The 12,824-nt window shown below is 31.9% G+C and overlaps 1 protein-coding gene across 1 annotated transcript; it reads left to right on the top strand.

The window, feature by feature from the left end:
- Nucleotides 1-262: 262 nt before the first annotated feature.
- LOC127737133 (thyrostimulin alpha-2 subunit-like) lies at nt 263-1,704 on the top strand (the record flags this gene model as incomplete). Its single annotated transcript, XM_052247667.1, has 2 exons — nt 263-445; nt 1,368-1,704. Coding segments are annotated over 2 exons (279 nt in total), but the record flags the coding sequence as incomplete, so codon positions are not given.
- Between the last annotated feature and the right edge of the window lie 11,120 nt (nt 1,705-12,824).

Below are 12,824 nucleotides of genomic sequence, written 5' to 3'. Positions count from 1 at the left end.
TTAACGAAAAACAAATATGAAACAACCACACCTCCAAAAAATCACTTACCAAACATCTTCTTATATCTATTGAGGATTAAATCATTGTTTTATTGAGTTACATTATCTGTGATGTATACAAATATGGAAAACGCCAGTGAATAAAATATTGAAACAATGGATGAAGAGACATTTTATATGCTTAGGAATGACAAGCCCCCCTTTTTTTAATATAATTAAGGTTATTTTCCATGTGCTATTATGACAATTTCACATTTCTGGCATTTTAGGTCATTCCAGGAGTGTACAGATACCAGGTTGTGTGGAATTTAATGTGACTACCACTGCATGCCGCGGTTTTTGTCTTTCTTATGCCATACCATCACCATCTAGAACACTTTTAACAAATCCACTACATCAAGTAACTTCTAGGGCAGAATGTTGTAGTATAGAAGCAACACATGATGTAAGTATATCAAACATTCTGAAACTTTGACAATTAAGTATATATTGGAGCAGGTTATGATTACCCTTCCGAAACTTCTAATATCAACTCCAGATTTTGGTAGGGTGTTTTCGTCTTTTGGTTTTTCCCTTCGTCTTATGAGTTTTTAAATAATGTCCCCTTGACATATGCCGCCTCTTTTTACCCGAATAAAATGTGCAAACATCTTAACTTCTCTCTCTTTATTTAATTTTTTTAATAAAAATCTGAAAATTACAAAAGTGCTCAATTGTCAGAAACCCAACTGTACTCTAGGTTACGACACCGTTACCCTGAACAACACTATACATGAAGATATTAAAACAACTTTCTAATGCAAAACATTTAAGTAAACTAAAATATTTGATAAAATTCGAAAAAAAAAGTTAACGTCTTGAATGCATTTTTAGAAATTGGAAAAAAATTTGGTACTACAGTAACAAATAATAAAATTGTCCAACCGTATACTTGACTTTCTCAATAAAATTGATAGGAAATTATTTGCTGCAGTTGAAGGATTCTTTTTAAATGTCAGGAAGTCAAAAAACTTATATAAGTATTTTTAGGACTTCACTTAAGATCTGTAGACGTCTTATCGTTGAACACAGGAAACTATAATTAAGTAAAGAAATATGAAAGTGAAGCATACATTTATATATCAATATGAAACGCCTTGATTGTCCGAAAATATCTGATAATGTTCATTTTATTGATTTGCTTTCTTTGAATATTATTCTCCGAATATATTTTTCTTTGCATTATGAAATAACAAATTGCTGGTGCAAAGGAACTTAAATACAAAATCACATACGACATCCGTTCAAGATGAAAATGAATCGTTAACCACGTAAAATCCAAGATAAAATCAATTGTACTGACGAAATAATTGTATTTATGTTTTCAGGTAAATGTTGCCGTGCGATGCATAGACGGTGTCAGAGAAGTGACTTTTAAATCAGCGACGACGTGTGCCTGTAATCTATGTCGGCGTAACTGGTGACGTATTATACTCCATCCATTCTTGTGATATATGCTGAATCTCAACCTATACCAATGTCTTACTGATCAACTAATAGTGGAACACCGATAAGAATTTTTCGCGAGAAGACTGTCGTATTACAGCTTCCAAGCATGCTTATATGAGATATTTTGAATTGACCGAGTCATGTGTTCAATATATATTTACTGTTGTGAACAGAACCTTTGCGGTCCTATCTATCTATCTTTAATACTCACTCATAACCAACAGCTGTATGCTATTAAATTATTATGCTATGTAATTTGATTTGTTTGTTAGGGTGCTTGGTTGTGATAAATTTTTTGTCTTTAAATGTTGAAAAAATATTTTTACATGTTTTTGAAATGTTGTAATCAAAATAAAAATAAGATGTGGTATGAAAGAAGATTTCAAAATCTGTTTAATTGTTTGAACTTGTTATTGTACATAATGATCAGGATATTCTTATCTGGTTTTAAGCCTTTAATAAAGTAAACCGTTACCAGGGGGCAATGCAAACCATAAATAACAGAAAGACGACAGCACTATAAAAACAAAAACAAAACACAACGAACACACAAACACTAGTTCACAATATCCACAATTTTTTGGTAAGAATTTTAACAAATCTAATTTATAAAAAAGGTATCGTTAATAATTTTATAAAAAAAAGGCTTCACTTCCACAAAACCCGTCCTTTATTAAATTAATACAAATCGACTATAATAGAAATATATCATAAATCTGTAAATAACTATAAGGAGTAGATTTTAACAGGGTTCTAATTTAAAAATACTCCTTTTCATTTCACCAGAGTAATATTTCTAACATAAAGTTGAAAAAAAAAAAACACTCTGAATTCAGGCGCATTTGGTGTGTACAGAATGTAATATTTTGATCAATTCAAAGACTGATTGCGGTTTGCAGACAAGCTGTTTGGAAAGCACCTGGGAGCATTTTGGACTTTATTAATTATTTTATTATTTGAACATTGGAAAGAGTTCAAAATATCACATGAATGAAGAAAAGAAATTTTTACTACTATGCTCTGAATATTTTTCTGGTACATATGTGTAATTAGTGATTTTTTTTAGTGCAAATTCAATAAAAAAAAATGAACAATTTCTACAACCCCGCCCCCAATAAAATAAAGACATGTTACACATGAAATATAAATTATTTTTTTTATGTACAAATAAGTTTTGAAAATAAACGTACATGTAACTGAAATTTGAAACACAAAAATGAATTGTAGTATAAGATGTCCCCATTTAAAAATAATTGAATTTGTGACTGCTTGTCAAAATGGTATGGAAACATGTGTATCCGCAATAATTTATGAATGTAATTTATTTCTTGCGTTTTCTTTCGACGAAAGATATCGGGGAACACATGTATACTGTGTATACCCTGTGTTTGCACTTTCTTTATTAGCGGATCACAAGCCTCGCCTTTATTTTCTAAGCTCAACATTTCAACTGAGAATGAAGAACATGTGTGATATGTGTTTTGAATGGATTTACTATTTATTTTATGTACTATTGTACGATTGTAAAAACGGTTATATTTCATTTTTTTTTCGATTGTTAATTTAAATGCAGAAATAAATATTTTTTGAAAAAAACTTGCGTAATCAATTTACTTTTAGAGCGGGTAATGGTCGCACTAGCATGTGTCGTTATGTTTATGAGGGATTTTTCTGTAACTTATAAATTGCTAGCTCATGTGGCCATTAAGGGCTATATCAGCTTATGCAATCACTTGACGTCAGTTGTCTTTGTACCCAATTTAATACAAATCGACTACAATTGAAATGAATCTATAAATAACTTTAAAAGTCGAGTATATTTTAAGAGGGTTCAAATTTAAGAATACTCATCAAACAAATCTATCAAATAATAAAGTGCAACATTAGTCTATCAGATGTCAGCACTGTATATTGTCATTCAAACTTCTTGAATTACATGCATTTAATATTAAACTGCAAAAACCTTTTAATTGAACTTCAAAGAATGATTTTTGTTGGTCGTCCGTAAAACTTTTTATTTATAATCACTGAAACCACAAAACTTAATGCTTTGAAACTTGGCAGTTACTATAGTAATGTCTGGTATTTCCTCTTAGAACCTGCTTATTTTGTTCCGATCAGATGGAGAAAAAAATTTACCAAAAGGTATTATCAATCCTAGTGGCTTATATCTAAACAACAAACTAAAGCAGTTAGAGCAAAACTGATAGGTTGAGAATAATCAGTAGGTCTTCTAGTTTCTACCCTGAAGTTACTAGTAAAAGAAAAAACATAATAATCGACAAAACCTATTTTAAGTTATTACCGTAGTTATGTATTTTTTTACACATTTCACTGCCTTTGTCCAGAATATTGGGAACTATTTAATATGAATAGAGAACAAATTTAAATAGCAAAACTGCACAGAGAGACGAGATCTATCAATTTTTCAAATTGTTGAAATCGTCTTCGTATGAGACATTGACCTTAGATAACATTTTTATCAATTTCTTGCGTTCAATGTCTTGTTTTTTGGGGGTTTTTTTTGGGGGGAAGGGGGTCTGTTATGGTGAGAACTGTAATAGATATAGAGAAACTACGGGCAGCTTGAATGCTTTTAACGTTGCATATTTTACTACAGGAGCTTCATTATACAGGGAGACTCTTATTGAATAAAGCAAGTTTAGGATATTGTATGGTCCCTCTTTCAGAATTTCAGAATAGGAGTCAGTTCTTCACATCTTTACAATTCCATTGTAGCTGAGAGACAAAGGGTGTTTTCCACATAAAATGTGTATAAGCTTCAAAATTCAAGTAAAACATATCTTCGCTTTGATAATGGATTGAATGATTGTTTGTAGCATGATAAACGTCCTGTCGTCTTGATCAGGGAAAGAAAAGAGGGACGAAAGATACCAGAGAGACAGTCAAACTCATAGATCGAAAACAAACTGACAACGCTATGGCCAAAAATAAAAAGACAAACAGACAAATAATAGTACAGATGACACAAGACAGAAAACTAAAGAAAGAACCTGCGACTACGACAAAATGAAATAATCTGATCAATTTAACATTAATTTTAATATAAAGATATTCCAGAACTTGTGTTTTCTACCTTCTTTTCATATCCAGAAATCAACGCCACTTTGCTTATTTGAATATTATACTAAAGAAATCGGATACGGGTCACGGAAATTATATTGAAATGATAGGGAATTTTGAAAACAAATGTCTGTTTTAACTTTAATTTAAGTGATAGACAGGTTGCCGGGACAGAAAATAAATATACACAACAATATACACCATTTGAACGAAACATAATGACTGTCGTTGCAAAAGTCAAGGTTCCTGAGCAATTTTAAAAATCGAAGCGAGAGGCTTTTAACATTGCAGTATAAAATACAGGTTAAAATGGCTGAAACGTCAAATTTGCAAACTTCGTGTTGAAAATTTGCTAACAAGGTCATTACAAAAACAGGTTGCCGGGATGAAACTTGAAACTTGAATGTCCAAAGAATAAGCAAGTCCAAACCTTGTATGTGTATTCGTTGAACTCTAGGTTCCCACGTAAAGTTAAAATGCCCCTATTTCAAGAAAAATAAACTCACGAAAACACGAAAAATTCATTAAATTCGCGTTCATTGTTTTGATTTTGACCGCCTGACAACTTTACGGAAATATCAGAGTGATTATAAACAAGGACTCTGTGACGGGCAACTTATAATATCCGTGTTTTAAAGATTTTAATGATATCAAGCCAGTCCAGTTCAAACTATTATCACGTGGTACAATTCTCATTTACATATTATGAATATTAATTAGCAAAAGTACTACTAATTTCTGGCTGTGTCCTTCATAGAGTGTTGCTGATAACAAGGATTCTATTGAATCAAGGGTTTCCAGTTGTAATTTCGTCATCCTTTCGAAAGTTTTACGCCATCATTATTGGGTTGACCGTTATGGAATATCTTTGCCACAGATGACAAAGAATATGTTCCAGTTGTAAACATGAACCCGTCCTCTTTTCCTTGATTATGACATTACCTATTTTAGTTTTATCACGAGGAAACACAAACGGGTGCCACATATGGAGAATCTTCGTACCTTTCCAGAGAACCTGATATCAACCACGGATTTGTTGGTGGGGTTCTTGTTTCTCAGTTTTTAGTTTTCCTACGTTGTGTTTTGTTTTTTCGTCGTTTTTTTTTTGTTAGTTTCTCTTCGACTTATGTTTGTCTCTTTGGTATTCCTCTCCTTTTGAGATATGTATTACTTTTTAAAGAAGTGTCCTAACAAATATATTCGACAGCAATTTATTATGCAAAAGAGAAGATACAAGGTCTTTAATTATTATTTATATGCTAAAACATTAACTATCGACATGATATTCATATTTTTTAGTTATATATTAACTATCAACGTGATATTTGCAAACTGGAGGAAAACGGGGAACAAAGCTATCATTTTTATTGATATGATGCGTCTTATTCTACAACAAATATTGAATTTTCATAATTATTCAATATCTGCAGGGACTTGTTTGTACCATCATAAGCAGCTAGTCCTCAGAAGGTAAACAAAATCGATTGATATGCCGCAAAGATAAAAAAAAATTTTGAATATGAGTCAAAAGATAAAATCAAACGAACCTTATTGCAATACAAATATTTTATTAAAATACATCGGGAAGACTGCACATTTATGTACAAAACTGTAAACGGCATGCATATTCTAAAATTGTAAAAAAAAATAGCAATTAGCGTTTCTTTCCATGCATGCATCACCGGTCATGAGTAGAAATACTCATTCAAATGTCACAATCGGAAATTCGACACAAGCCGAAAAAAAACTAGATCAGCCGACTATTCTGGTACATTAAGATATAAGACCATCAAAACATGTTGCTAGTGGGTTATGACAGAAACATTGTATCAGCCAACCAATTCGTAATGGTGACCGTAAAACCTAAGTTGTTATTCTCTTAACTCTGTATGGGACAACGAGCGTAAAGTACTTATCGAAATATGTGAACGCCATACACTAGGACAGGGGCAGAGTTCTATTATTTTTTAATATATAATAATACATTAACTATCGATATGATGTTTATATTTTATAATTATATATTAACTATCAACATAATATTTGCCAAATGAATAAAACCGGACACAAAGCTATCATTACTATTATTGATATTTTGCTTCTTATTCTACATTACATATTGTGTTCTATCAATTATTCAATGTAGGCAAGGACTGGTTGGCACCATCATAAACAGCTAGTCCATTGACGTTCAGGAAAAAGATATATGCAAAATAGAATGATATGAGGGAAAGATAATCCCCTTCATATTTTTTGCCGTCAGAAATTCCACGCATCTGCCATTGATTTTATTTTCTCACGCTCAGACAGTAATACCGGCAGTCCGGGCAGCATGATGTTAATTTTAAGCCCCATAATATTCGACTTGATTCTGTCCTCATATAACATTTAATTACTTCTTGCATAGCATGATAGTCCTATCCTGTCCTACCGTTTGGTTTTGCTCCCTGTTGTATTCCCTCAGATTTTTTTTTATTTATACTAGTATATTAAAATTTAACTTAAGAGATTTGGACATCGATACACTACTGTTTCTTATCACAAATAAAGAAAGAAAACATCATGAACCTACAAAATATTTTTATTTCATATTCAGATAAATTGATATCTTGTCACTCAGTAATCCTTTTTTTCGTGAGTATTGATATCTCATTATTAAAAAAGAAGTTGAAAATAAAAGGAATCTTTAAGTCTCCTTAATATCTCGATGTTTTCCCAATATGGAGGCCAGATTAACAACTCAAACCTTGAATCTTCGACAATCGAAATGATTTCAGTTTCCAACAATCAATTTCCCGTACTTTGAACCATTTACCACTATTTATGAAGTATGCACATCTCAATTAATATGATATTCCAAAAACATGTTCTCGTGACGGCAATGCTTTAGGAATAAATCAACTACTTGCTTTAAAGCTCCTCATATTCCCTTCTAGAGCAATAACTACTTACTCTTCTGGAGCACCAGTGTTCAGTCCCTTTTTTGTGGGGTTCATTGTGCTCAATTTGTAGTTTTCTTTGAACTGTTTTTGTATTGTTGTTTGTCTTTTCGTCTTTCGTTTCATTTTGGTCATGTTCTTGTCTATTTTATTGGACTCTTTAATTTCCTCCTTGGTATCTCTTCTCTCTTTCTATACCCTCGCCGTCACGAAATGGTAGATAGTTGGAACAGCTGTTTCACAATTTGTCAACTCGTTAGACATTTGACTAAGACATTTGTCCAGGAGTTAACGGATGTTGCCTTTAACTCAAATATTCAACATGTCGTCAATCGGAAATTACCCATTTTTGTAATGTTCCCGGTTTTGACAATTGCTACTTTATATGGCTTTGAAATTGTATGACGGATCATGCATTTAAAGCTTCGTACTTTCGTCTGTTTATGTTGTACTTGCAATATTGCAGCTCATATCCATAAATTATCTTGATATATCACACCCAGATAAGAAGCTATACAATTATATCTGATAGATAAGATAACGACAATTAAATTGTCTTATCTTGCACACTCGCCTACTTTACCTTGTACATATAACATACAATATATAATAAATGTATTGATGAAGTTCAATATAAAATAACTCATGTGTCTAGAACCACTTAGAGATAGACACATAGAACACATTACTGTTGTTTTTTGTATTCCTTAAAGCTAGAAATACATAATTCGAAAGGAAAGCAGATGTTTCTTTTATTTTTTCCATTCATCAACGACCTTTGATCTATTATTATTACAAAGGGCAAATAAATTTTAATGACACAATCGTATTTCCTTTAAGAATATATTTTATTGCATTTTTCAGTAAACTACTAACTCCTCAAGGACTTTTCATTATCACATCATCAGCACTGAAATTAAATTAATAAGTAATGATGTATTATGGGATTTCTTTTAGATGATTTCCAGTTCAGTACAAAGGTAGTACTAGTATACCTGCGTCAGAGGAAACATCCAGGTATAAACAGAAAGAAACGATGGTAAAATCATTCTATTCGGAATCTCATACACTTCAATAGGATCGAGTTGATTACAAAGACTTCAAATTTGGTTAACATCTTCTACGCCTGCATAACCTGTTTTAAATACATAGCAAAGATTTTTTTCCGGAAGAGAAAGTTTATTTGAACTTTACATATTTCTTGAACTTACGTTTTTAATAGATTAATAAAAGCAAAGTAGTTTAGTAATAACACTAGTTAATTTTAAAGACGTATCTATCTTCCACTCTCTATACTTATTGTCTCGTCACTCGGATAATTGATGGCATAGTTTGAAACAGCAGGTTGGGTTTTGGACTAGAATGTTTATAACAAATTGTTCTTACGAAATTCCGCGCAAGGATAACCCAGAAGGGTTCCTAGTGGTAAAGTTGAATCAATCATTAGCAATCATGATTTATTTGACCGTAATGGAATGTAACAGATGACCACGCGGATTGTCGACGACAAAATACCGTGCCTTTTTCCTCGATTTTCTATGTAATGTTTTGTAGATTGCTGCTTGTTTCTTCGTCGTTTTTCGTTTGTTGTTGTCTTCTCCTTTAAACAGTCTTTAGCAATAAAGGGCTTCCATTCAAATTGCCTACCTTATTTGCCCATTTCTTTAAAAAAACATTATGTATGCGATATTAAACTAACTTTTTTATTTGGATTTCTGTACATATATATTTTAATTATTTTAATTTTACATGAACCTTAAAAAGTTTAATTAAATTTTCCTCAATTATTAAAATATTTCGTAGTTTCATGATGCTTTCTTTCTTTATTTATGATAACAAACAGTAAGTACTGTATCGATTTCGAAATCTCGTAAATTAAATTTTAATAAACATGTATTAGTACAAATTAAAAAAAATCTTGAGGGAATCCAATAGGGATCAAAATCAGACGGTAGGGCAGGGTAGGACTATCATGAATGTCAGGATATTATGATATTTTATTTATATCAAATACATCAGTTTTTAAAATGACAGATCCCTTTACATAAGTTACGGTACAATATCGATATGTGGAAAATCGCCAGTAATTATCGAAGTGAATACGTGACATTAAAAAAATCGATGTTGCAGATACAGGTCTAAAGAGCTATTTTGCTTACAATGTCAATATCATTGTTCCCATAGTTAAATTTCCCATTACAAGTTTACTGATACATGTATATATAAATAAATAATGTTTAGGTTGAATGAAATTGCGTCGTTAAAGTATATTTTATAATGGGTAATAAATTTTAAAATACGTTTTATGTAAACTCATCCTGATATGAAGAAATCACTGTTCACAGTAATATTTTTAATAATGCCCTTGAAAATAAAACTTGTTCCCTGATGAATAAAATTTCGTCGATAAAGTATGTTTCTAATGGATAAGAAAAATATAATATACTATTTTAAGAGACGTATGCTGATAAACAGTGATTTGTTTCAAAGATAATAACAATTTGGACTGATCAAGGCAAAACGTATGATATATTTTCTTTGCGCACATCACCTTTTCTGGAACAACCTACACTACAGAAGTAAGAGCTTTGCATATGATTGTTATCTGTACTAACATTGATTTTGTTTTTGATTATTAATAACGAAACATGTATAACTTTTCATGTATTAAAACTTATGGTCCTACATCCTGTCGATATAATGTACTTATATTTTGTTATTGCATAAGGTCATGACGTTTTTTCACTAAATCCGCTGGATTTCTACTAATTGATACTTTAATCTTGGGGAACATGATTTATTATTAGATGTTTTTGCTTTGAACAAGCTTCAGGTAACTACAAGAACTATTATATCTGTTCTTTGTGTCTCTTGTCTTTATGATAGTTTTCTTTTGTGCTTCGTGCTGATCTGACGAGTCTACCCATTCCAACTGATGTTTATGTTGTACTATTCGGTCCCAGGTTAGAGGAAGGATTGAACTATTTAGACTATTTGCTGAATAGCCGTTTCAGTGGCAATCACATCACATCTTATTTTATATTCGTCAAGATATGTTCGATACTAAAAGCTTTGAATGCCACTAAAAGAAAACGTTGGAGAGCACTAAAACCCTTAAAATAGAATAAGGCATCATTTTTAGCATGCCAACACTTCAGCACTGGCTTATGCTTATTGATCGTTCGTAAAATACAAAGTTTATGGTTGTTTGTTTTGCTAGTTTATGTCTCCCAAGGATCATATCGCATACTTGAATATTTTCCGTTTCAAGAATCAAGATTGTTACTATATATATATAAAAATATTAATTTTCGCGAACCATTTAGGTCACGGAAATTCCATTTTTTGCCATCAGTAAGGAGAGTTGTACAAATAATTTGATTACACAGAACCCCGATCCAATTCATCTTTTGCTAAAAATATTTATCATTTTCTGTTTTATATCTCCTAACATCATTCCATTTTTCTCTAATTTCGATTAAAATATGCCAAAACCTGCAGTAAAAATAGATGTATGCCCCAAATAAACATTCCCCGATTGGTTGAACTACTATGGCGTCGATGTAATGCAACGAAAGCCTCGATGTAAAGCAACGCAAGCCTCGATGTAAAGCACACGCTTCCCAAGAGTAAGGAGAGTTGTACAAATAATGTGAATTAACAGACCCCCGATCCAATTTATCTTTTGCTAAAAGTGTTCATCATTTTCTGTTCTGTATCTACCAACAACATTCCATTTTTCTATAATCCCGATTTAAACATGTCGAAACCTGCAGTAAAAATAGATGTATGCCCCAAGTAAACATTCCCCGATTGGTTGAAAAGCTGTGGCCTTGTTCTTAAGCAACGCAAGTACACGCAAAAATTTCCGTTGAAATGTTGAACTTCGACCCCGAGCCGATTCACATAGAGATTTTCTTGCGCTCAAATGTATTTCTAAGTGAAGTATACTGGTAAAGTAAAATTATGTTCTTTTACAGAAATATTTACACATTTTATTATTAATGTATTGTCATGCTTTTGCATATTTACGCTGAGCTTTAGTTAAATATAATTCTATACAAATTTTGTTACGTCAAGCATTAAGAGTAAGAATATATTTCGCGCCAAAACAAGAAAATAATCTATGTCACCAAAAAAGTTTATCAGCATCTTTCTGAAATTTTCCAACAGAAAATAGCCTTAATTATAGAGAAATTTTGGTGAGTATTACTTATTAATGTTAAGGTTCTCCAGAGGTGGCTCTCTACACCTTCTTGGCGGTCAATTTAATCCCATTTATCAATTATCCCCGATGGCGATGACACCCAGTCGATTTGTGTCATGAGTGAAAATCTTTATCTATTTGATGAAATAACTTCTTCATTAACTGTACATGCAATATTTTTGTAGTTTTTGATAACCGTGCACATTCCCATTGCATGTCCGCAAGATAAATGGGTTATGCATTTGTGAATTGTGTAAGTACAGTAATATTGTGTGATAAAAATTTGTGACGGTCAGTGCGTGATCACGTGACATTATTATTTGTAAACAAACGGGCTCCCCATGTAACACGTGTCGGAACTATCCATACAAGGTGCAATCAATCTTTTATTTCACTATTTGATGATATTTCTGTGTCTGTTTGTAGGTTTTGCATATCAGATCATCGACAGATGTCATAGTATAGTTTCATAGGTAAAAAAGTACCATGATTGTTCCTGTTCAGTAGTTGTGAATTTTTTTTATAGAATTAGAAGGTAATTCTGCATTAGTCATTATTTGAATTAAGTCTGAAAAAAAATGACTCAACTCTGTGTGTAATTTTTCCCCAATTTTTGATACATGCATTATTTAATGAGCATTTGCTTCCCTTGAACCCTCCCCCCCCCCCCCCCCCCCTTACAAATTGCCCAAAACTCATACTCATAGTCCGAGATTACTCTGGTGTCCAACATCTGTTTTTGCTATTCCGGCATTTTAACTCTTTATTTTCAAATTGAACACACTCGGCCATTCAGCTTATTTGCATCATAAATGAACGAGGTGTTAGATTAATAAATGAACAAGGTGTTACATTATGTTTTCCTATTGAATAAGGGTCATTTTCATAAATCAGCTCTCATACATGTAATGCATTGTAAATTACTTTTTCTGTTGGTCATGTTACAATCTTTTAAAGTTAAAGTAAAAATGCCAGTATTGATGTGTCGATGTGAAAACTGTCCAAATATGAGAAAATAGCGGGTGGCAGGTCGATTAAACTTACTTTAATGAAGAGAAAAATGAACTAATTGAGGCTCGATTTATATAGATTATGTTTTCTATGGA

The sequence above is a fragment of the Mytilus californianus genome, unplaced genomic scaffold (assembly GCF_021869535.1).
Source record: "Mytilus californianus isolate M0D057914Y unplaced genomic scaffold, xbMytCali1.0.p SCAF_4, whole genome shotgun sequence".
In the NCBI taxonomy this organism is placed as follows: Eukaryota; Metazoa; Mollusca; class Bivalvia; order Mytilida; family Mytilidae; genus Mytilus; species Mytilus californianus.
The sequence above is the reverse complement of the archived record's forward strand: the minus strand, read 5'-3'. Positions and strand labels throughout refer to the sequence as shown.